Below are 26456 nucleotides of genomic sequence, written 5' to 3'. Positions count from 1 at the left end.
GAACGTGTCATACTGTCATATGTAGAGGAATTAGAGATTTAGAGTTATGGAATAAAGTTTGCACATAGGGTAAGCAAATAGATTTTTTGAAGAACAATGTAATGGCTCGAACATGAATTTTTTAAATTCATCATTAACCACTTTACAACTAAGACTACATTGTTAGTAGTGACAATTCTACAACTGAAAATAGATGGAACAAGAATGAGAATGAAGGAAAACAGCTTGAACATGAATTAGAATGAATATGATAAATGTTGTGTCTTCCTTATATAGTCTACCCTAACAACTTTTCAAGTCTTATAGCTCTACTCTAACTCCAGACCAGAGCGCATTTTTCTCGTGCTCTCCAAACTTTAGCTTTTCAACTCTCACCTAGTAAACCATATTAGTAATGATTAAATCTTCACTCTTGCATTTAATTTCATTTTTTAAAAAAAATTATACATTTCAGTGTATATACATACATTTAACTTATAACTATTTTAGTTAATACTTAATTAATTGATTTTATTATTTCACATTTAAGGTATATATCAATGTACTACATCGTTGGAACTTGGAATCGTGTGAAATAGATAAATCATATAAGCGTCTTCATTCCAAACAAATACTCCATCCGTCTCATGTTACTCGCACTTTTCATTTTAGGTCGTAAATTTGGGATTGATTTTTTAGTATAATTAAATTAGAATTTTAAGTGTAATGAGACATCACTTAATAAAAGAGCTTTTAACTTAAACTAACATATTAATTAAATACATTAATTCTAACTTAAACTATAAATAGTGTAAGAAGTTTGTGAAGCCGAAAAGCAAGTAACATGGGACGGCGGGAGTACAAGACTCGTAAAAGCAAAAATATTCTGTAGATACTTCTTCTAGTAGCCCGAAAAAGATGCTCCCTAAGGCCATCCACAACGCTGTTCCTATACCGTTCCTAAACCGTTCCTTAAACTACTATTTGCGAGCCCCACTGTACTTTTTTACTTCATTCCTTAACTAAGGAACGGAACCTGCAACCCTCCGTTCCTTAACCGTTCCTTAAATTACTATTCATTCAATTTCATTTTTTATTTTTATTTCCAACTCAATTCAATTTAAAAAAACGCACTTTAATAAAAAAACAAACACACTTTATTAACAAACACACGACATTAAAACAAAGTTACAACTTAAACTTAAAAAAAAAAAAAGCACACAATTAAAATCCTACAAAAATAAAATTACACAATTTTAATAATTTCATCCGCCAAAGTTTGCCCAAATGTGCTCAATTAGATCCTGTTGGAGTTGGGTGTGGGCGCTAAAGTCGCGTGTCCTTACACGAATAGATAACCGTTCTTGTATAGACGGATGCGCTTCACTTCGAGGCGGACTACTTGATGCAAAAAAAATTCAAATTGATGCAAAAAAAATTATTTAAATTCGAATTTAAAAAAAAAAAAAAAATTATTGCGTCACGTGACGAAGCCTACTCGTGGAGAAGCGAGTGGGCGTCACGTGTCGAATGGGAGGCCGCCACGTCGCCTCGGCGCGTGGCGGAACGTGTCGTGCCGCAGGCCGCGGCAACGACACCCGGCACGGCATGGGCACGGTTTGGCGACACGGCGGCTGCAACGCGTGCCGCCGCGGAACCGTTCCTCCGGAACGGCCTAGGCACCACAACGACACAACGTTGCGGGTGCTCTAAATTCCCCATATCTTTCCAATGATTGCCGTTCTGCTTTCCTCTAAACAAAACCCAATATATTGAGCGTCATTCTGTTTCTTCTAAATAATGCCTGCAGCTGCTTTTTCATCTACTAAATCTATAGATCTGGAAGAGGGCATGAATTTTCCAGCGGATCATAAGTCTAAGCATTTTCCGGCATATTGCAAGGATATTTACTCCCTCCGGGTGGTCCAAGAGATCGACCTACCCCTCCCACCCCTAGATCCACAACTGACTGTCAAATTCTGTTAAGCCTGTTAAAGTGTACTACATGTGTTTTCCAAAAGAACATATGTCAAAAATGATTTACTTACTACGATACAACATTGGCAAAAGGGGTATTTTAATATTTCTAACAATGAAAGCAGTAATATTTTATGCAACTGGAAAACTCATCAATGCCGCCCCTCCTCTTTTTTCCGGGCTTGGGACCGGCTGCACAGGGGGCAAACCCCATCACAGGCAGAGTTACACGACTCTACCTACTACACATACAATGCAACAAGCAAGCAAGTATCTAGAAGCATCAAATACAAGAGTGATGGCATGGCAAAGTATGCAAACAATAATAAATCGCAACACATAGGAATTAGGACTGATTTTAGGATTTCATTTAAGGATGACACGGCCTAACAAGCTTAATTCTTTTATATAGGATTAGCCATTGTCAATCTACCCTGACTACGATTTGATTTCAAAAATAAGATAATTTTCAAGTAGATGCAGAAGCAACAACCCAATTTCCACAAATGTACAATATTCTAGGATTATGAATATATAAGTAACTACCAACCCAACATATGAAAATAAAGGCTTGGGAAAACATGCTCCAAGAATAATTATTAATAAGCATAAGCAAAAGCAAATGAAAAACTCGAAACAAGTTGTCAACAAATGCAAGCTGCACATACAACCAACCAATAGAAGTAAACACCTAACAAGAAAAAGAAAGATTGCAAGGTACAGCATTCTTCATTACTCGCAGATTACCACATGAGAGGGATCACAACATAGCAAATGCTCGACCTTAAAAGGCACATTTAGAACACGATACAAAATGGGCAATACTGCAAAACTCGTAAAAAAAACCACGATTACCAAAAGGATTACAGGTCGATGGAAAGGAATATATGTACATTTTATATTATCATGAATAAAAATATAATCCTTATTAATCTTCTTAAAGTTCTGTTGCATAGTTCATGACATGCTTGCAAAGTAACATGAACAAGCATGCAATGAAACAGTTAAGAAATGACCTGAAGATATCAAAACAAACAGCATTTTATTTCCACTATAGTGCTTCAAGATAGCAATCAGCAAGCAAAAGATGTATTACAATGTTGCAAGACCTACTAGAAGTCAGCATAAACATTTTATTTCCGCTATACATAGTGCTTCAAGATAGCAACTAGCAAGCAAAAGATGTATTACAATGTTGAAAGACCTACCAGAAGTCGGCCTAAGCATTTTTTTTCTACTATACATAGTGCTTCAAGACAGAAATTAGCAAGCAATAGGTGTGTTACAATGTTGAAAAGCCTACTAGAAGTCAGCCTAGGCATGATTCTGAGTTGAGAACCTTCAAACCAGTAAAAGTAGGTCCACAGTAACAAGGATAAATAAGGACAAGAAATAAAATGACCACGAACTGTCATGCTTGGACCAACAGAAGTTTCTGATCAAACAATGTCCTAATCAAATCAATTTGAGCAGCAAAAAAGAATAGAAGCATCTGATCAAACAATGTCCTACACCACTCCGGCCTCTCTATCATAGCATCAAGTCTGATTCACGAGCCAAAAGTTTCACTTGGTGTACGTGCAAAAGCAGACCAGAGAAACCATGGCAGCTAAGGTAATAATCACAACATACTCAAGAGAAAAGATCACTGCAGATAAAACTGAAGAACCCATAGGAGAAAGACTCAAGTTGGATACCCAGGACACAGAATACCTAAATATGATGCAGTCCATGAACTAGCCACAACTTTCTGGTAGCCACAAAAGTCCAGAACCTGATAGAGATCCGCCCAATGACCAAACCTCTGGAAATTAAGGAGCATAGCCATAGATAAGCATAAAAACAATGTAGAAGACAAAATGGAGCATAACAGCTACATCACTCCCTCTGTCACAGAGTCCAGTTGAGCATTCATTGCAGACACCAATCAAAGGCCTCCAAGCACTGTTAGATATGGTGGGAGCCAGAGCAAACAACCACAACAAATGTAAGGATGTTCCATGGAAATGTACGGAAATATTGAAACGATAACCTTGAACAGATGTATGAAGACTCCTGACGACCTCCAAGTGAACAAAAAGACGACCTAATAAAGTGAACACAGCCAATCCTTTCACTAGCAGACACAACCAATCTTTCACTAGTAGCACATTGATCTCACACACATTGCGAGCATAGGGATCACAAGGAGAGGAAAACCATCATGTTAGCTTTTAAAGCAAACAGGAGAAGGCAAAGAAGAGAGATCAAGCTCACCAAACATTCCAGAAAAGGGAGCCATTGATGCCACTCACTCACAGCTGCAAATCAAAACTATGTTCATGAATGAAGAAAAGCTGCTATTAGTAGTGATAATTTTGCATTATCAACTGTATCACATGTCCCTAGAAATCATTGCTCCGCCATAATCCACATCAAACTTAGATACCTACGCCATAATCCACATTAAACTTAGATACCTACGCAAAATTACCGAATGTAGTAGCCATGTACCCATAGTCCACATAACTTCAAAACCACTGCTGAAAATGTCTACATTCAGACTTGAACACCGTAACTGAGCATAATGACAAGACCCAATGTTGAACCTTGCTTTGGTTAGATGCACGACTGAGAAAGTTTGGACTTCCTGCCTTCACAGGGGGTCAAACAAAAGGGTAGATTCTCACATGAAATTTGTCATTAAATGGGAAGGGGCAAGCCTGTCGAACCAGATCTATCCATTGTAACCGACATTGTTCATGGATGCCAATCCTCTGAAAATAGAGGATCAAAAAGTAAACACAGCAAAAAAAAATTAGGCCAGTAACAGACAAATGAAAAGCTGTAGCACATAATTAGCATCAGTCCTAGAAATATAGGTGATTTGGAATGTAGAAATGCAGATGCAAAAAAAAGAAGGCTAGTAGAACCAGAACATAAGAAAAATACAGCCACATTACTCCAGAAGAACAGCTCGACATAAGATTAATCATAACTTACTTTTTTTCTTTAAAAGGGTTTCTTTTAATTGTCCAGAAAAATCTCATTTTGGCTTATCCCACAAACTTTTTGAAGCAAGCAATATCTTACTCTACTAAATTTCTCAGCCCATTATCTTCTCACTTTTTGTTCTTTATATCACCGGTCACAGGCGTGAAGCAGAAAACCATATCCACAGCACAATATGAAAAAATAAAAGCGGACGAGATGAAGCAGAGGAAACCAATTACCAAACCAGAACAGAACGGACTTCCAGTGAAAACGAATTAAGACCCATCAAAAGATAAGATCTGGAAAATGAAGGGCATAACAATAAGCAATAAGAAAGTCTAAATAGAAGAAAAATGGAAAAGATAAAATATTATGATCCCTCTGTCAGCCTCCAAAACATTACAGAGATGCCAGCATCAGATATCTTACGATCCTACTTGGATTGCACCATAACTCAACATCACCTGTCACAGGAAGAAGAAAGAAGCAACCATATCTACAACCACATTGACGTACAAAGTAAAGTGGAAGAAACAAACAGACCAAAGGGAACCAAGCATGATACCAGAACTGCCATCTTATGGAAACTGATAGAGAGCCACCCCAAGATGTCTGGATATTAAAGAGCATAACAGTAAGGGGAAGTTCTACGTGAAAGAAAAATGGTGTAAAGTAATATACTACTCCCTCTACTATCCTCCATAAACATGATGCATCAATGCCAGAACGGAGACAGCGGAACCACAAGATCAAACAGCAGAATCATAATTTACTCTTAGTTTCTCCTGTCACAGTGTGAGTCAAAAAAAACAATATCCATATCCACATAGAAATTGAAGTTGATGAAACTGAGCAAAGGGATCCAAGCATCAAACCAGAAAAGCCTTATGATGGAAACTGATCAAGAACCTCACCAAGATCTCTGGAAATTGATAAGGATAAGGATAAGCAAGAGGATAATCTAGGTATAAGGTAAATGATGTAGAATAAACACTATACTCCCTCTGCTACAGGCCACTCGATAAAAACTATATCAATGCCGGCATCTAAAAGTTGATGGCTTTTCCAATAACAGGATCAAGATAGCCGCACCATAAGATCCATCAACTCGGATGGAACCATTGATTATTCCTAATATTCCCTGTCACAAGGTGCGAGAAAACATCTCCATATCTACATTACAAACCCACAAAAGGTACCATATGACTCGCTGAAAGCTGCTAATCAAATAACGGGACATCAACCGAAAAATGAAATGAAACTAATAGTAATGATGGAAGTATAACACTGAAAAACAACCATATTTCTTGTCAAAATGAAATGGAACTAATAGTAATGATGGAAGTATAACACTAAAAAACAACCATATTTCTTGTCAAACCTTCATGTAGATGTTTTCACTCCCAAAACAGTCAGCACACATGCACTAGCACTGGAAAATTCCCAACAGAGCACAACAGGATATATTAATACTAACACTAACTAATACAAATATATACCTGATTTAACAGTATAATCAGGGATCCACATAGGACTCTGCAAGCTAGATTTGATGGATGAAAAATCACAGAATTGTTAATTTCTCAACATTAGCTATGCCAAAAAATGATTTGATGTAAGATTTATGAGGGCAAGTAAAAAGGGATAAGCTTGTCTAACCGGATCTCTCCGTTGTCAAGACCTAGAACCACCTAAAAGTCGAACCTCTGAAAAAAGAGGGACAAATATATGCAGGGGAAACAAGGAGAAAAATATAATAGACATGAAACCACTACTCCACTCCCATAGCAGCCCTACATAAACAGACCAAAATAGCTGCAGCCTGAGCAGATATCAGTTAGACAGATCTGAAGTTGCTAAACAGTAATGAACCCAAATGAAAGAAAAAGGGAATTAATAAGCCAAAACTTAAATTGTAAGATACTTATCTGGTGTGAAGCTTCTAAAAATGCCTAGGATATAAACGCTATATGAATCAGGGATGGTCAACCTATGGAATCAAACCAAAATGAATGAAATATGACAAATTGGTGAGAGCATATATTTCAAACGACACTGAAAAATGAAGAGACGGAGAGAGGAAGAATAGTGCATCACACACCTAGAGAACTAATAAGACTGAGAAATACAGAACTGAAAATATTTACGAATGGCGACATGAACTAGTAAATGTTTGAATATATTTGGTGGTAAAACCAAGGCACCGTTAGTTAATGGGCATGAGGACAGCACACAAAAACAGGGGGAGATACCGCCCAAATAAAACAGAAAGAAATCGCACGCTTAAGCAGTCCCCAGTCACTAAATCTAGCCATCTGCAACCCTCCTCAACAATTCCAATCTGCAATTTAAGGTTATGGAGACACCAAGTCAAGGAAACAGCGCCTTTAGCATGGACATTAACGGACAAAAATCACGAAAAGTAACATGCCGACAAAAGTCATGAACAAAGTCTCGAAGATGCACATCTGATCTGCTAAAACGTTTTTCTAAAGTAGGCGACATAATAAGTAAACTCATCAAACCATAAGCGCTTCCAAAAACTGCCAATAACCATCAGAACCGATAGCTCACGAGCTCGAGCTACCCAGAGGATTTCCCCCCTACAGATACAAACGACGAAAGTAAGCCCAGGAACTATTCACGGATGAATATATCATAACCTAAATAGACCATCAAAACTTGAAACGATAACCGCTTTTGATCTTCAACCATTGCAAACAACCGAATAGATCAAATCAGCTGAAGAATCTACAGAAAATCACAAACATCATTGAAGCGTCCGCTAGAACGTCTATTATCGCTCGAACTCGTTAGGAAGGTTAGTAGAAATCCGATGGAATACACAACCAGATCACCAAAGTTGCAAGAATCAACGCAAATTAGACGACAAACCAACAATTAACTCGAGCAAACACGAAAACAGAAGACGGAGAACGGCATAACAAGGATTAAATCGGATTAGGGCTGGTTTTGGGAATGAGAGAAGTCGTGTTATTTATAGAGAGACTTGGGGTCGATGGACGGTCAAGATTGATCCGATCAAACAATGTCGGTTAAGAGAAAGTAATTAAATAATTTAACTATATAAATTCCGTGTGTGGGTTGGATTGGGCTTACGTGGATGGTAAGAAACGCGGAGAGAGAAAGAACGCGTCAATGTTGTACAACTGGCAAAGTATATGCGTATCACGTGTGAGATAAGCCGAAATGGGCCGAGTTAGACTAGGCCTTTTACCACGTAGTCTTAGCATAAAATTAGCTCCAAATTGATTTATAAATCACAATTCAATTTTAAGATTTCATTATTTTTATTACTATTATTTAAGTAATAGCTCCAAACTGGAATATTTGTAAGATTATAAATAAAACAATCAATTGTCACACGATTTTTAAAATAAAATTATAATTTTTAAATTACTTGACTAAGAATAAAAAATGCCTCTTAACACAGCACCCATAATTGTAAATATAGTAAAACTAAAATTTTGGTATCAATATGTATTTGAAGAAAATAATAATAATAATAATAATAATAATAATAACTCTATACATGTTCAAAGTAGGGGTGGCAAATCATGCGTGTTTGGTCGTTATCGGGTCAACATGTTAGCGACACGACCCAATAAGGACAAACACGAACACGACCTGTTAAGAGAACACCAAAGCTGAACACAAACCCGACTTACTACCCTCAAATCCGAACATGGCACGAACCCGACACAAACCACCTTGGGTCAATTCGACACGATAAGAAAACGTACATGATAAGACACTATAACAACACGACCTGACAACAACTGCCCTTAATTAACAAAAATTACAAAACCTTGAATCTGATTATTAAGAGTCTAATTAAAAATCTAAAATTTGACTACACAATCTGATCCAATGAACAATAACATCAATAAATTAATAGCAACAAAATCAAACAAAAAAATATATCATTTTTAAAATACTACTCCATCCGTCTCACTTTAGGAATTCCATTTGAGTTCGGCGTGAGCTTTAAAAAATGTAAAGGAAAGTTGGTGGAAAAAGATATTGGAATGTGGGTCCTATTGTTATATATTTCGTCCATCTGCCTCCATCTGTCATTAGGAGTTTTATTCCTTAGCGGCACGGGTTTTAAGAAATATTAAGAAAAGTGAGTGGGAAAAAGTTAGTGGAATATGAGTCCTACTTGTGTATATTAGTTTTAAATGAAATGTGAGCGGGATGAGTTAGTGGAATGTAGAACCCTATTACCATTTATGGTAAAAGTGAACCGGGACTCCTATTCGCAGATGGACTAAAATGGAAAAACAGGTCTCCTATTCGCGGACGGAGGGAGTACTAGTTTTATAATAAAATGTGAGTGGAAAAAGGTGAGTGGAATGTGACACCTATTATCATTTATGGAATATTTCAATCGGGACTCCTAAAGTGAGACAGAGGGAGTAAAAGTTAATAATATTATAATATTATTTCTTAACGGGTAATCCGAATTCGACACGAACACGACACGATATTTTCGTCTTCTTAACGGGTTGACCCGATGGGGCACGAAACTAATAAGATTACCCAAACCCATTAATTTCGTGCGGATTTATATCAGATTATCGTGTCGTGCCAAAAATTATCAGTCTTAATTCAAAGCATGGTCACTAAAAAAACCATTCACTTGTTGACCTAATTTGCGACTATCCCTCGTATGCCATTGATGACCATGTGTAGATGATGAAACTACTAAAACATTAAATATTTTATAAACTTTATATATATATATATATATATATATATATATATAGTTGTGATCATATGATAACCCCCAATTTATGTGATAACCCTATAACCAAATCTGGACCACACATATTTTCTAATCTTGTGGCTGAGATTCAAACATAGATTTACTTCATAAAAAAGGCGCAGAGGGTAAATATGTCATTTCCCTGTTCAATTGATGTCAGAATATAATGATAAAATGATAGTTTTGTCGGATAGAATGATACTCTGAGTTGATAAAATGATAGTTTTGCCGGATAGAATGATACTCTGAGTTAATATGTATTTCAGTGCATCAATGTTTAGTGCTATTCCATTATTTCAACATATGCTGATCATAGGAAAAATGAGAAAGTAAGCATCAATTAAATTGCTAATACTATACATGAATGGAAGAGAGAGATTTAGACTTACAGTGCAACAACAAAATTGGATATATACAGATTCATGGATGCTTCATCTCTTACTTCTCCTGCCCTACCATTTCATTCTGTGTTTCTCCGCTTCGATTCTCCCCAGCTTGTACACTTTCACCTTTGCTTCCTTCAACCGCGCCTTGTAGTCCTTCTTCCACGCTTCGAACCTGTCTCTCAGCCTCCGGAATTCCTCTATCGTGTGTGCAGGTGCCTGGTCTGACTCGACCTCCGCAACTGCATCACTGAAAGCACGGCTTCTCTCCTCGAACTCTTGGGTGAGATGGCTCACGGGATTAAGGCTTGCGTTCGTGTCTCGACAAGCTCATCAATGCCATTGTTGGCACGTCTGACTGGGGAGCTACCACCCGGCGTGTGAGTTCTGGATGTGTCCTCGGATTCATAAAACTGAGGCGAATGCGCTCCGTCAAATCCAGACCACATATTTTTAAAATGTATGGAGGAGATTTAGTTATAGGGTTATCACACAAATTGGAGTTATCATTATAATGCACATATATATCTATATATATATATATATATATATATATATATATATATATATATATATATATATTCTAATAGGAATGTGATCAAATACAAACCTTAAATATTGTACAAACTTAAAACTATGTTCTGGACTGTTAGAGAATATCAAGAGATGATAAAATGATAGCAACAAAAAATGTCAACACAATGTCAACGGTTGATGTTGTGTTGACATTATGTTGATATACAAATCTTGAAATTTTACACTGTGTTGACATTGTGTTGATACTGTGTCTAAATGTTTAGAATTTGTACAATATATGAGTTTGCATTTTATCACTACCCTATTGTAATAATATTAAACTATTCTTAAATTAATTTTCATATTTGTGCCAAAGTTTGTGGCACAGTACAATTTTTTTTTTTTTTTAAATCGACAACGTCTTTAATAGTATAATGTAATAGATGTGCAAAAATTCATGAATGCATATGCTTGCAAAAATGCATAAGTGGTTGACATAAGTGTATGAGTTCAGGTATCGGTACTGGCCTGCATGTCCTGACGCAGGTTGGCAGGTTTAAAGATTCGCATATTTGGGATTGGGATGAAGTCGACAAGTCCAAGTGAGGTCCACGTGTCTGTGTGCTAGTATGGTTTCCACAAAAACGTCCTCATATGCGTTCGAAGATGCAAGCCACATAAGTCTACTTAATTTTGATAGCTAAGGGCATCACTAACCCCGTCCCCATTTCCGGCCCCAAGTCCCCTCCACGTCATCATTCCTCTACAGTTGCGGCCTAGGCCCCAACTGCTATAACCCTGCAGGCCGCAACTCGGGCCGCAACTAATAAATGACATTATTCACAACTCCAACCTATTTAACTCGAAAACGCAACTCGTTGAACAATTGAAACCGGGAAAATGCATTGTTCATTCGAAATTAACATTACATTATTAGACGAAGCAAATTTAAAATACAAGAAACCCGGGCCACGACTACTACTTCTTCATTTGGGCGCGAAGGTAGGCGATCATCTCACGGTGCAACTCGAGCTCCTCGTCCGACATCTTCGATGTATCCCTCGCTGTCAACTCCGTCAGCTGGCTCATCCGCCATGTAATATTCATCTCCGACAAAGTGTCGGACATCTTATCCAGAGACGGATTGGTCGGTGGTGGCACCATAGCGGAGTTGCTCGCAGTTGCCTTCCCCTTTGCTTTCCTCTTGGCCGCCTTTGTTCCCATCGGACGGCTCTGAATGCTAGGAGAGGAGCCGAAGACGTCGTCGTCCGTCACGTTGAGGTCGATCCCCGGACCTCCTTCGCTCGAAGAGTAGTTTCCGGAGGCGGAAACTTTGGTTTTCTTCGCCGCCCCAGTTGCCGCCGGCTCGGCACCGCTGGTGTACTTCGGGCTCTTCGCGACGAGCGTCCAAACGTCGATGTACTTGAAGGCCTTCTTCCCGTCAGCGAAGAACGCATCCTTCGCCAGCGTTATACTTCTCAGCAATCCGCTCCCAAAAAACCTTGCTGGTTTGCTGGTTGCCGATGATAGGATCCTCGGCGATGTCGATGTAGTTCCTCGCAAGCCACATTGTCTATTGCGGGCCCATCCTCCTCGCCCACCTTCCCCTTGCCCCGCTCTTGAGCGGGCTCCATCTCACTGACCTCGAACTCTTCGGGGTGACCGGCGATGTTCCGTCGACGTTGCTACCGACTCCCGGACTAGGCGTCGGCTGCGATGGTGGCAACGCCGGTATGTACCAATTGTTCGAGTTAACGAACTCCTCCATCTCACGTTGATCGATGTTGAACCAATCCATTTACACCGACACAAAGGGTATAATTGTTCGAGTTAATAGAGGATTGAAATGTAACGTATGATTGAAATTGAATGCACGTAAGATTTATGCACAGCAAAGGCTCGTATTTATAGACATCGAATTAAAAAAAATGGATTTGCGGCCCGGCCCGTCACCGTGCAACGCTGGGCCGGGACTCGCGCCTTGCGGCCCGTCACCGTGCAACGCCGTCCCGGGCCGGGACGCGGGACGCTAGCCAGGCCGGGAACGCGGCCCCGGGAGCGGCCTGGGCCGTGACTCTCCTCCGTGCAACGCTCGGGACGGGCCGGGACTCGCGAGATGCGGCTCGGCCCCTTGCGTTACGCATGCTCTAAGAGTATCCACAGCGGAGATCACACCGCTGTTCGCCGCTGCGCTCTTGCCACTGGCACGGCGCTGCTCTTAGCTAAGAGCACGTCCGTGCCAGCGAGCAGGACGACGTGGCGCGTTTCTATTGATCGTTGGCATTTTTAAAAAAAAAATGAAAATAATACCAAAAATAATATTAAAAAAATAGATTCCCAAAAATATACAGATTTTATTACCATTTTTTTGTTTAAAAAAATTTAATCCCAAAATCATCTATAAATACACACATTCATCATCCATTTGAGCGAAATTCGGCTACGAGTAGTGGGTTTTTTTAATTTTATGAATTTAATTATGTAATTTTTTATTTTTAGGATTTAAATTATGTAATTTTTAATTTTTAAGACTTTAATGAAGAAAATTTTAATTTTTAGGATTTTAATTATGTAATTTTTAATTTTTTGTAATTTGTAATATTATTTCGGTTATTTTTAATGCATTTTAATATTGTAGAAATGTTTTTATTTAAATTGAATAATAGAATGGTGAGACTCTTGAGCATTTCCTTGCGGAAGAGCACGGATGTGGGTGTTGTGCTCTTGCCTAAGAGCAAGGAGTAAAAGTGGGTCCGGGCCCACATCCGTGCTCGTTGGCAAGAGCACGGATGTGGATGCTCTAAAACAATGTTGTTATAATTTAAGGATACGCTCAATTGTCTCGCTAGATAAATGGTACTCTCTTTATTCCTAGTTAGTAAAGTCATATTTCTCGTTGGAACATTCCAACATAATAAAGTCATTTATATTTTTGGCAAAAAAGATAATTTTTATCTTTTATTTTCTTTTACTTTATTTTACCATTAAGCATCTATTTTTGTAATATTCGTGAAAAAAAAGAAATACATCCATTAATAAAAAACGAAGGAAATATTATACCATGTGTAATTTAGATAATTTTAATTTTATTAACTTATTCGTTAGGAGGATATCATAAAAGTTCAAACATCAAAATCTAGATTAAAAATTAATAAGTACAAGTAGAAAATGCAAAAATTTTATTCTTTTATAAACAAATAATTCATAAAGTACATCATTTTCTAGAGTTCAAATTCAATATATATCATATATTTATTCTAAATTCTTTTTATCCAAATCGACATATTCTTAAAATCTTTATATTAGCTCTAAAAACATCCGTTGCTAATGATAAGGGTTAATACTTAATAAGTACAAAATAATCCAATATTTGCAGTATTTTTATACTGTCGTATGACGTATCCTAATTTTTTTTGTTTTTCATCTATAATGGGACATGGGAACTTAAGGGCACCCGCAACGCGTTGCGGCGTCCCGTTTCGTCCCGTGTCCCGTGCCGGCATGACGAGTGACAGGCCATCTCGCCACGCGCCGAGGTGACATGCGTGACGCCCACTCGCCGCCCCGCGAGTGGGCATCGTCACGCTGACGCAATAAATCATTTTTTAAAATTGGAATTTTTTTAAATAAATTAAAATTGTAAACGGTAATTAATTAGCCGTTATTTATTTATTATTTATTTTTTTACTCTATAAATACACCTAATTCATCCTCATTTCACACACAACTACACATCTTATCTCCCAAAATCATCTCCATTTCCTCTCCAATTTTCATCTAACATCTCATCACAAAATGTCCGGCGATGGAAACACCGGCGGTGGCGGCTTCGGCTCGTGGGATCTCAACGCGCTCGGCGGCTGGGGGAGCATATACAACACAGTGGGTGGTTCCGGTTCGTCGACGCCGGGCACCCAGGGTTCGTCGACTCCCGGGGGGTACCAACCACCCCATTTTGACGTGATGCATACACCCGTCCCTCTGCCCCGCGGTATTCGCATGGATTATCCCAGATTCGGGAGGATTATTCTGTTGAACCCACTCCGGGAGGAGGCCGAGGCGGGGGAGGAGGCCGAGGCTGTGGAAGCTCCAGGGCAGAGGCGGAGGCGAGGAGGAGGAGGAGGAAGAAGAGGATAAGTATCTAGGCCGGCATCCGTACAGCAGGGAAGAAACGTTGGCGGTGTACAACGTCTGGATCCGTGTTTCATACGATCCCATCGTCGGGAATCAACAAAGCCGGAAGTATTTCTAGGAAAAGGTCTCTGAGGCCTACCACCAGATTAAGCCGAAGGGCTCCCGCCGCCGCACATATAAGATGCTCCGCGCTCACTTTGACCGAGTCGATAGAGATGTCAAAAGATTCTACGGCATCTACGCGAACGAATCGGCTCAGTACCAAAGCGGATCCATGGGCGCCGACATTCTGAGGTCGGCTTTGTGCGTCTACCACGACGACACCGCCAAACAATTCAAATTTGTTGATGTTTGGCAGATCGTCAAGGACGAGGAAAGGTGGGCCGGCAGTGTCCGCTCCAGCTCGGGCTCAACCTCCAAGCGCACGAAGCACACGCCGAGTGGCCAATACTCGTCTGGTGACGCCGGTGAGGGCAGCGGCGCACAAGAGGGTGCCTCGCAGGAGGTTGAGGGCACGGCCGGGGGATCCTCCAATGGGCACCGTCGGCCGCAAGGGACCAAGGCGGCGAAGGCGGCTAGAGCGAGGAAGGGCCGAGGCGAATCAAGCTAGTCTGGCTCGGGCTCGGGCTTGGGGGAGGCCATGTACATGACCGCCATAATGGCGGACACTTCCCCCTTTACGCCCGCCCAGTACCAAGTCTGGTGGAACTGAATTGTCTTTAGAGCATCTCCAAAGCGGACGTCCGGTCGGACATCCGTGACGGGCGACCGGGACGTCCGCCATTGTGGCGTTTCAATTCGGATACGGATGTCCCGTAAGGACGTCGGATGTCCTCGGACGTTGCGGCGACGGGCGGGCGGACGTCCGCTATTGTGGCGTGGGTCGGACGTCCGGTATATTCATTTTTTTAAACTCTATATATACGGCTCGTTGAACTTCATTTCATTCGCACCAGTTGTGTTAACAAGTTTCTCTCTCTACATCTCTATTTTCAAGTATATATACAATGGCTAGTGACAGTGATAGCGAGGATGAATTGGAGGTCGCTGTGGAAGGTGCGATAGATAGGCTGCTACACCAGAGGGAGCAGCGGCGGCAGCAGGCGGCGGTACATCGGCCGATCCGTCGTCGAACTATAATACCCCGTGACTACATTGCTGCACATATTCGGTTGTACCAGGACTACTTCGCTCCGCAGCCGCGTTTTGGGGATGCCTTATTCCGGCGACGTTTTAGGATGCATCGTCCGCTGTTTATGCATATCGTGGGTGCTTTAGAGAGAAGATACATGTATTTTAGGATCAGGGAGGGATGCAGCTGGCAAACCCGGACTCACGCCCTTACAGAAGTGCACTGTCGCATTCAGACAACTGGCGTACGGAGGCGCGGCCGACATGTTCGACGAGTACCTCCACATTTGCGAGTCGACAGCCGTCGAGTGTCTGCAGAATTTTTGGCGGGCGTGAGAGCGATATTCGGTGAGCGGTATCTTCGGAGTCCGAGCCCCGAAGACTTCCAGAGTCTGATAGATATGCATGGGTCGGTGCACGGGTTCCCTGGGATGTTGGGCAGCATAGATTGTATGCATTGGGAGTGGAAGAACTGCCCCGCCGCCTGGAAGGGGATGTACACTACTGGCTTCAAAGCCAAGCATCCCACGATGATCCTTGAAGATGTAGCTGACTACCGGCTGTGGATATGGCATGCTTATTTTGGAGTCGCCGGGTCGAACAAAGACATCAACGTTCTCCAGTCGTCGCCCCTGTTCAATGCTCAGTGCAATGACGTTGGTCCCGCCATCAGTTTCGTCGCCAACGGCAACCAGCACAATATGGGATACTATTTGGCGGATGGGATATACCCAAACTGGCCCGTCTTTGTGAAGACAATCAAGCATCCGCTCGGACAAAAGAAGTCATACTTTGCGAGCCGTCAGGAAGCAGCGCGCAAGGATGTGGAGCGGGCATTTGGTGTGCTCCAGAGTCGATGGGCGGTAGTCAAGGGTCCTGCACGGCAGTGGTATATTCCCAACATCGGCGATGTCATGTACGCATGTATCATAATGCACAACATGATTGTCGAAAATGAAGCTGCGGAACTGACTCAGTGGACCAATGAAGATGATACGGGTGCAGGTCCAAGTCACGGCGTGGCCACCGCGAATGTGAATATGGGGGTACCTCATGGAGAGGTCGAGCGGATGCGTGCATTTGCCGACATGCGGCAAACAGATGCCCATGTTCGACTTCAGAATGATATAATCGAAGAGGTTTGGACGCGGAAGGGTTGACGTTGATGTTAGTACTTTTTTTTGTTTTATTACTATGTATTTTTTTCAAATCATGTATGTTTTTTTTAAATGAAGTTGTTAATTTTTCCCGTTCGTATTCGTGTTGAAATTTTATTTCCGTAAACGTAAATTGCTTTATTTGTGAATTTGTGATTTTTTTTATTGCGGGAAGTCCAAGTGGGAAAGGCGATGGGAAGGGCGGATTGTGATGTCCTAGTGACGTGGCAGTGGGATGGGAAGTCCTAGTGACGTGGCAGGAGGTGTTTTTGGGAAGTCCTAGTGGATGTCCTAGTGGGACATCCGCCCACTGAAGATGCTCTTATGGCTGCACAACTTGGCCTTCCGCCTCCTACCGGCTTTAGTACACCTCCACCGCCTTCGGGGGATGATTCGCCGGCGGAGTAGTTTTTTATTTTCTATGAAATTGTATTTTAAATTATGCCACGTTTATTTTTTTAGGATTTTAATTGTGTGTTTTTTTAATTTTTTTAAATTTTAAGTTGTATTTTTTTATGTTGTAATGGTATTTTATTTTTAATGAAGTGTGTTTTTTATTAATTGAATTTGTTGGAAAAAAATAAAAAAATGAAATTGAATGAATAGTAATTTAAGGGACGGTTAAGGAACGGAGGGTTGCAGGTTCCGTCCCTTAATTAAGGGATGAAGTAAAAAAGTACAGTGGGGCCCGCAAATAGTGTTTTAAGGGACGGTATAATGACAGCGTTGTGGAACGACATTTTCAATCATAACAATTTTTTTATATAGTAACTTGGATCGTACAATTTGAGCTATGATATATTGATATTAATCCTAATTTAATAGTCATTTTTATTTATAAGAAATCTCACTTTTTTAGCCTTAATCGGGAGAATTTAAAAGAGAAAAATGAAGCCGCGTAGTCAAGTCCGACCAGAGCCAATCATCAATCTCTTCTGCAAACTTACAACCGACCGATTCGAACATATTCATTCCCCAAACCGTTAAACACTATCTAAAGTAAAAAAAAGGAATTTCTCAAAGCGCTATCGCTGAATCACAGCCGTTAAAAATCCAATCGACGGCGAGCCGTCCTCCTCTAATCCGGCGACGACTCACAGCTGCGTACACATTTTTTTTACCGGAATGATGATATGAAATTCAAGCAGGATTTCTGCATTCTCGTCGTTTTAGATCGCCGGTTATAAATGGGAATTCGCCGTAGCCTGAAACACCTCCCCAATATCCTGATTTTGGCGAGTTTAGTGGTGGTGTTGACCGATCGATTTCCCTCCGCTCATGGTAAATCTAGAGGCAGTGCCACAAAGGATGCCGATATCACCCCCATCAATCACGATCTTTACCATACTAGGTATTTTGCTGCGGTTTATTATTTCAAATGAGTTTAGTTCTGTAATTGGATCTATAGCTGTAATGCGTTTTTCTTAGTTTTACTTTTGTGATTTGTGTGGCAATGCGCGAGTTAGGATTAATCGTAGAAAAGAATAAAAGTTTTTGTTCAACTAATGTTGCTTTGACCGTTGATTAGCCTGGATTCGGTTTGCCTTGCTTGAACTTTTTGTAACTAGTATTCATTTTTGTACAGTTAATGATTATATGATGTTATGATGTATTAATGGGAATATGAATTGCCTTGAATAGCATAGATATCGATATCGAGACTTAAGTTATTAATTGAGAGGCCGAGAGTGTAAACATAAATTATGCATCGTAATAAGGGGTACACTTTTCATTCTTTGCAGTGGAGCTCTACTGGAGGAAGTCGAATCATTGGTTCATCGCCACCCAGATAAACTCTCGGTGGGTATCATGTTCCTTATTTTATACTTGTACTATATTTCGATTGTGATGAGTACTCTGGACCTAAAAGTATGTGTTTATCTGTTAACAATTTGCTACTTGAAACAGATTGAGACACTGTCTGGTACGAATAAGGGATATAAGGCAGAGATCACTGTTGTTACTTATGACCGTGATAGGAAAGACAATGATGACAAAGCAAAGCTCAGGATTCTGCTTGTAAGTATTCTTCCCTTTATATCAATCATCTTCATTCCCAATGTTTTTCTATTCTTTATTTCTTTGGTTCTGTGGAGCAAGAGGAAGGTTCCAAACCCTGTTAGGTTATGATGTACTTTGACATTCTAGCAATTTGGATAGCATGCCAAAGTTCTCAGGTTTGTTATTGCTGCTGTTTTGACAGATGATTCCTTGTCTTCCAGACTTTTGGACAGCATGGTAGGGAGCTTATCACGACTGAGCTAGCATTGCGGTTTCTCTCCATCCTGAGCGAAGAGGAGTTTTTACCCAACATCAACCGTTCTACTTTTAACAGGACACTTAGTAGGCTTGTCATAAAGGTAATTTCTTTGCATATTGTGGCATGCTTAATTGGCTTCAGCATTGGGGAATGCTTAGTTATTTTGTGTTTTGCATGTTTACACAGTAAATGGGTTTAAATGTCAATTCATTAGAATACTTAATGGTTTAAATGTATGATGATATAATAGTGATATGAAATGTTCAGTTTGCAAGATAGTTGTTTTAACTTAAAGGAGCTAATATTTATTGAGTTTCTTTCTGATAGGTTGTTCCAATGGAAAATTTGAATGGCCGCAAACTTGTTGAAGATGGAGAGCTTTGTGAAAGAAGAAATGGTGATGCTTTATCTTTTGCTAGGTTTCATAAATTTCAAGATTGGTTCTAATAAAGTGAAAAATGCTGACCATTTGGGTATGATTGCAGGAAGAGGAGTTGATCTCAACCGTAATTGGGGTGTAGATTGGGGCAAAAAGGAGAAGGTATTCATTCATGCACTCTATCATGAGATAATTATGATTAGTTTGGAGCTCAACTCTGTGATGCTTATCCTGTTTTCCAAAAATGTTTTCCATTCTCTCTTTCATAGATTTGTTAAAGAAATGGAGTGGTTTTACCAAAGTACACTAGTACATAAAATGCTACTGTAGTGATGTTTGGGTATTGTGCAGTGCATGCCATTATGTGCTAAGACGTCTTGCTCTTTGTCTCAGGACTATGATCCATATGAAGAGAATTCTGGGACGGGTCCTTTTAGTGAGCCTGAGACACAACTTATGCGAAAACTGTCTGTTTCATTCGAACCACACATTTGGGTTAATGTGCACTCTGGGATGGAGGTAAATTTGATGCATTGATCTTCTACTGCCATTTTTAATGAACTCACTAAATTTCTAGCTTCAGAATATGTGAAACTCAGCACATTTTAAAACCGTCATTGAGTTTATGTTCGGCTAAATAAATATTACATGTAGCGTCTGACTTGTGTATATTTCTGTCAAAGGTTTCATTAAAGCCATTATCTGCTTAGCAGTTTTAATATGTTTATGCATTCATATGAATGTTTCCAACTTTAAAGCTAACTCCAAATCTTTCTTAATGGGTATTTTCTATTGCTATCAATTTAGGCTTTGTTTATGCCATATGATCACAAAAATACGACGCCAGATGGGGTACCTTCACAGATAATGAAATCAATGCTTGAAGCGTTGAACCACATTCACCTCAAAGATAGTTGCTTAATAGGCTCTGGTGGAGCATCTGTTGGGTTAGTTACTACTTATACAATTTTTCTATTTCAATGTGATATGTTCTGAAGCTTTGTTATTTATTATCTTAAATTAACCATGCCTTTACAGAACAACTTTATTTCATCTTCTATTCTTTCAACAGATTGATGGAATGTTTTAATTTTTTTTGTTGGGGGGGGAGTTTATGCTCTATATATAGAAGAAGCTTCAAACCATCATATGGCTATTACTGAATCTGAATGATGTATAAGTCAAGTAAGATGTCAGCAATTGGAAGCAAGCTTCTTATTCCCCTGTCAACTTCTGTCATAAACATTTTTGTTTTGTATGTCTCTTCGCTGGCATCAACTTCTCTGTAGTTACTCCTTAATTCTTGCAGTCATAAGCTGTCATTTGCTGAAGCTGAGGCCTCTTATAGCATTTAGAACTCTTATGCTTAATGTGAATCTATTCATAGGTATCTTGCCCATGGCACAGCTACTGACTACATGTATGATGTTGCAAGGGTGCCCATGGCTTTTACTTTTGAGGTTCGTCCGTGCCTTATTGTTAAGTGGAACTGGTCTTATGCTTTGTTTGGAACCTAAAATCCTCACATGCATAATTTGCAGATATTTGGAGATCTCAAAGCCCCCCAAAAAGACTGCTTCAAAATGTTCAATCCTATAGACATCATCTCCTTCAACGTATGTCAATGATTAGTCCACTCAATGAAATCTCCCATACATGATGGCATTTTTCACTAATCTTCTTTTCATAAAACTATGCTCACAAATGAATCGATTTACGTAACTCAATATGGTGTTTGTTTTGAATGACAGAGAGTTCTCAACAACTGGTCAGCTGTATTCTTCCACATGTTCACCATGGGTGTGCAGCAGATGGATGGATTACAATCTAAGGCAGTAGCGTCCAGTTTCGACCATTGGGTATCAATAGATGATTATCTTAACGGATATCTAATGCACAGGAAAAGTAGATATGGGAAGAAGATGGAGGTTCTTGAGCTAGGACTGCGGGAGATAAGGACATATTTCAGATTGTTCTTGCTATCTTCTGTCCTCCTGCTCTTCATGTTCTGCTCTAGAATTTCCAAGAGCACTCGCCCGCTCGTTTCTGCCATCTCACTCTAATTAAATTAGTTTTAAAATCCTTATTATTTTTCCCAATTTTTTGCTGTGGATGGAGAAGCAGTGATTGTTTGTCCACATGTATATTATAATTGCCTAGTGATATGTAATCTTGCTGAGGATTCCCATGTGTTTTGTAAGGTAATTTTTTTCAAGAAATTAGTCAATACTTCTCCTTGTCACACTGAAGCATCAGCTATATATATTGAGTAAAGATATAGCATATACATTTCATATACTGTGCCACAATTGAATGCAATATGCATGAAGTAATTATTTACATTCATCACCAATTCCAAAAATCGTACAACAGGCAAAATGGCAGCTTCACAGCACAGGGAGTCATTTGCTCTCAAGCATCAACCAAAAGTGAACCGACCTGCACGAAATAGGAGTGAACCTATTGAGCACATACCACAACTTGAACAAACAGTCGGGAGTCGAGAACTCACAGATGTTGTAATCGAAGCAGGGTGGTTACCTCAAATTATCTGGTGAAATGAAGAGTGAATATAGACTCCAAGGCTTTACTTCTCCGTGTGATGAACAAATCAACTACACCTTAAGAGATGACTTCATGTATCTTAGAGCTGATCTTAACATTGCTCTAGCTTTTCGGTCAGGAGTACATCCAGAGAGAAGCATTTCCTCAAAAACTGCAGGAACCTGAAACCACAACTTTAATAAGTATGGTATACAATCTATGATCTTCTTCTATTTTCTTTCTGTCTTCCTTTTTTTTTTGAGAAGGATGACATTGACCACATTATACAACTTGTGTAGTATCCTGCTCAAATGTCAAATGTGGGATTAATCTTCTCCCAAAATTTATGCAGATAAAGAGATATATCTTCTGCACATATGTTTGTTGTGATAGATTATGATTAACTGCAGTCAAACATTTGCTGTGTAGTGACAGTAAAATTAGTACTCCCTCCGTCTCATGCTACTCGCACTTTTCATTTTAGGCCGTAAATTTGGGATTGATTTTTTAGTGTGATTAAATTAGAATTTTAAGTGTAATGAGACATCACTTAATAAAGGAGCTCTTAACTTAATCTAACATATTAATTAAATGCATTAATTCTAACTTAAACTATAAATAGTGTAAGGAGTTTGTGACGAGCCGAAAAGCAAAAGTGCAAGTAGCATGGGACGGAGGGAGTATTAAAAAGTAACAGCGAGGTTACCTTTTCATACTTATCCACACGAACTAATGCTTTCATGAGCGTGGTGTATGTAACAACGTCGGGTTTCAAGTTCTGCACACACAAATAATACATGCGACTTAGCTCAGCAATATCAAGCCCACTGCACCAAGTACGAATATAGTTTCCACTCACATTATCTTTCATGTACTGCAACACAGAAAATGCTTCGGCATCTCTCCTGTCCTCCCCAAACGCATTAATCAACGAGTTTAGAGCCAAGATGCTAGGTTTCAAACCGTCGCTTCTCATGACCCTAAATGCATTCACAGCTTGCTCCGATAATCCCTAAAAGCATGTACACATGCTTCTTAGCCTTGACATATGTAATTTCTAATCTCATACAAATACTAAGTTGACATGTGATTTCTACTCAATGATAACATAGGTTTGGAAGTTTAGGATATGATATACCTTCTGTGCATAGGCATTGATGAGGGCATTGTACATTGTGGAGGAAGGTTTCAATCCAGCCGATTTCATCGCCTCCAAACGCTCAATAGCATCATCAAATCGCCCCGATTGTCCATAAATATCAACGAGGGTGGTATAGGTGATAGCATTAGGCAACAGTCCTAGACTCTGCATCCTTCCCAACAAGCCATTCACATCATCCCACCTCTCTTGCGCCCCAAACGAATTAATCATGATATTATACGTAGTTGTACAAGGCGAACACCCAGTTTCCTGCATCTCCTCAAACAGCTCCTCCGCTTTACCATGATGCCCTTGCTTACAGTGGCAATCTATAAGCGTATTCCATGTTACTGTATCTGGCTCAATACCCTCCTCCTTCATCTTGCCAAAACCCGCCATCATATGCTCGAGGCAGTTATACTTCCCAAACGTATCGATCATCACGTTATAGAACTGTCTATCAGGACTCACCCCACAATTGCTCATCTCCTTGAGAACCTGAAACGACCTCTGCCACTCCCCTCGATCCCTATAACTAGCCAAGATCCGACTAAACACATAAGAATTCGGCTTCACACCATTCGCCTCCATCTCCTTCAACACGATCCTAGCACTCTCCCACCTCCCTGCATTCCCATAAGCATCGATGAGCAAGCTATATGTGTGCTCATCTGGCGAAACCTGACACCTCTCCATCTCCGACACCACACACTCCGCGTCCCTCAAAGCCCCCACCTTCACATAGCCTCGCAAGAGAGCATTATAAGCCCTCGTCCTCGGCCTCAATCCACCCTCCTTCAACTCCTCGAAAACCGCCTCCGCCTCCTCCACCCGCCCCAAACCCCCCAACTCACTCACCACGGCCACCAACGTGCTCGTATTCGGGCTCAGCCCGGTCCCCTGCATCACCCCCAAAAAATACAACGCCCTATCCACATCCCCAGCCTTGGCAAAAGCCGTAGCTACATCATTCAACAACTGCCCATCCAATTCAATCCTATCAGCATCCATTTCACCATACAACTTCTCCAAAATCGACACATCCACAATGTTATTCCTCATCAGAGATTGAATAACCAGACTGTAATTAACATAATCAGATTGGTACCCGTCTCGCCGCATCCTCTCCAACAAATTTAGGGCTTTCTCGAGGTCGCCGTTCCTCGCGCACGCGCCGATCAGCGCGTTGTAGGTCAAGGGCGTCAAGCTCCGGCGCTGGGAGAGGAGGAAGGCCTCGTAGAGCTTCTCGCTCCGGCAGAGCGCGTTGATTAAGATGGAATACAGAAGCTCGTAGCTGAAGCAGAGATTGTGGCGCTGGAGCCAGCTCACTAAAGCGTAAGCGGTGGGGAAATTGGAGGGGGAGGAGGAGAGGTTTTTGATGAGGAAGTGCCAGAGAGGGGCGGGGACGGCGGCGTAGGACTCGACGAGGTGGAGAGGGGTGGGGGGGTCGGGGTGGTTGGAGAGGAAGGTAAGGAGAGGGGCGAAGTCGTAGTGAGGGTTTGGGAGGAGAGCGGCGTCGTAGAGGTCGTGGTCGTCGGGGGAGATTGGGGTGAGCTGCTGAGAGGCGGCGTGGAAGAGGTGGCGGTGGCGTAGGAGGGGGGGAGGGGGGAGGAAGTGGAAGGGAGGGAGGCGGAGGTGGAAGGGCGGGGGAGGGAGGAGGAGAGTGTTCATTGGGTTATCTTGTTGAGGTTGCTCAGCAACTTACAGTTAATCGGTTTCTTCTCTTCACCATAGGAGTATTTTTTTCTCCAAAAAATAATCTTCCACAACAGATATTTTAAGACAGGGGATAAACGTCATCAATGTCGGATGCCGCCAAATAATGGTTTACAAAACTTGATTTTAACAAATTGCACAAATTGTTTTGAAATTACCGAGTTTACATGCAAAGTGCACAGCATCTATATTCAGAGCATCTCCGGTAGCAATAGCCTAGCCATAATTCAGCCATAGCTCAGCTATAAACTCCTCCTACCACATCATCGGTACTAAAACTCCTCCTGCCATATCATCAGGACAAACAACTGGACAAACAATAGCTCAGCAATAGCCTAGCCATAATAAATAAAATTATAAAAATAACAATCACACAAAATACGGAATTCAACTTACGACACAGATACGAGAAAATGCAATAATTTCATTTAAATTAAAAAAAGGTACATTAAAAAAATTACAAAATTACAAAATTACAAAAAAACTAACGCCGTGCAGTCCTCTGCGCCCACAACTCTTCAATTCAATCCTTTTGGAGTCGAATATGAGCTTCCACTTGGCGCATGTCGGCATGTGCTTGGAGGCGGTCGGCTCCATCGTGAGGTACCCCACTTCATACGCTGGGGGTGGCCACGCCATGGCTTGGACCGGCTTCATTATCATCGTTGGGCCAACTAGTCAGTTGTACACCTTCATCTTCGACAATCATATTGTGCATGATAATACATGCGTATATTATATCAGCAATGCAGTCGACATGCCACAAACGGTTGGACCCCTAATTGCCACCCATCGAGACTGGAGCACAACAAATGCGCGATCCACGTCCTTGCGCGCCGACTCCTGCCGTTCCGCAAAGTAGGCCTTCCTCTCATCTGATGCGCATCTGATCGTCTTCACAAAGACGGGCCACCTAGGATATATCCCATCCGCCAAGTAGTAGCCCATATCATGCTGGTTCCCGTTGGTGACAAAACTGATGGGCGGACCGACGCCCTCGCAATGCTATTTGAAAAAGGGGCGACGAGTTGAGGACGTTGAGGTCGTTGTTCGACCCGGCTACCCTAAAATATGCATGCCAAATCCACAGCCGGTAATCAGCTACGACCTCGAGGATCATCGTGGGATTCTTTCCCTTGTAGCCGGTCGTGTAGAACCCTTTCCAGGCAGCGGGGCAGTTCTTCCACTCCCAATGCATACAATCTATGCTGCCTAACATACCCGGGAACCCATGCTTCACCCCGTGCATCTGCATCAGCTCCTGGCAGTCTTCGGGGGTAGGGCTTTGAAGGTACTGATCACCGAATATTTCAACCACGCCCTGACAGAAATACTTCATGCATTCAAGGGCAGTCGACTCGCCGATGTGGAGGTACT

General features: G+C 41.0%; 2 protein-coding genes and 1 long non-coding RNA gene across 3 annotated transcripts; 1 reads left to right on the top strand and 2 right to left on the bottom strand.

Annotated features, from left to right (window-relative positions):
- Window positions 1–2979: 2979 nt before the first annotated feature.
- LOC121810368 lies at window positions 2980–7964 on the bottom strand. Its single transcript, XR_006052445.1, has 2 exons — window positions 5495–7964; window positions 2980–5393 (listed from the first exon to the last, which is right to left on the bottom strand). It is a non-coding gene; the product is annotated as an uncharacterized LOC121810368 (long non-coding RNA).
- Window positions 7965–17937: 9973 nt separating this feature from the next.
- Window positions 17938–21927, top strand: LOC121810358 (carboxypeptidase T-like). Its single transcript, XM_042211153.1, has 11 exons — window positions 17938–18390; window positions 18782–18839; window positions 18948–19058; window positions 19262–19399; window positions 19627–19696; window positions 19785–19840; window positions 20072–20197; window positions 20486–20625; window positions 21066–21138; window positions 21220–21294; window positions 21430–21927. Exons 1-11 carry the CDS (start codon window positions 18227–18229, stop codon window positions 21739–21741), a joined length of 1323 nt encoding a protein of 440 aa, XP_042067087.1. The 5' UTR covers window positions 17938–18226; the 3' UTR covers window positions 21742–21927.
- LOC121810349 (pentatricopeptide repeat-containing protein At5g42310, chloroplastic-like) lies at window positions 21915–25049 on the bottom strand. Its single transcript, XM_042211143.1, has 5 exons — window positions 23361–25049; window positions 23082–23234; window positions 22929–23000; window positions 22220–22404; window positions 21915–22117 (listed from the first exon to the last, which is right to left on the bottom strand). The coding sequence occupies exons 1-4, from the start codon at window positions 25032–25034 to the stop codon at window positions 22294–22296; spliced, it is 2010 nt and encodes a 669-aa protein (XP_042067077.1). The 5' UTR covers window positions 25035–25049; the 3' UTR covers window positions 21915–22117; window positions 22220–22293.
- Window positions 25050–26456: the final 1407 nt, after the last annotated feature.

This window comes from Salvia splendens, chromosome 1 (genome assembly GCF_004379255.2).
Source record: "Salvia splendens isolate huo1 chromosome 1, SspV2, whole genome shotgun sequence".
Lineage (NCBI taxonomy): Eukaryota > Viridiplantae > Streptophyta > Magnoliopsida > Lamiales > Lamiaceae > Salvia > Salvia splendens.
This window is presented reverse-complemented; position numbering and strand designations above follow the sequence as displayed.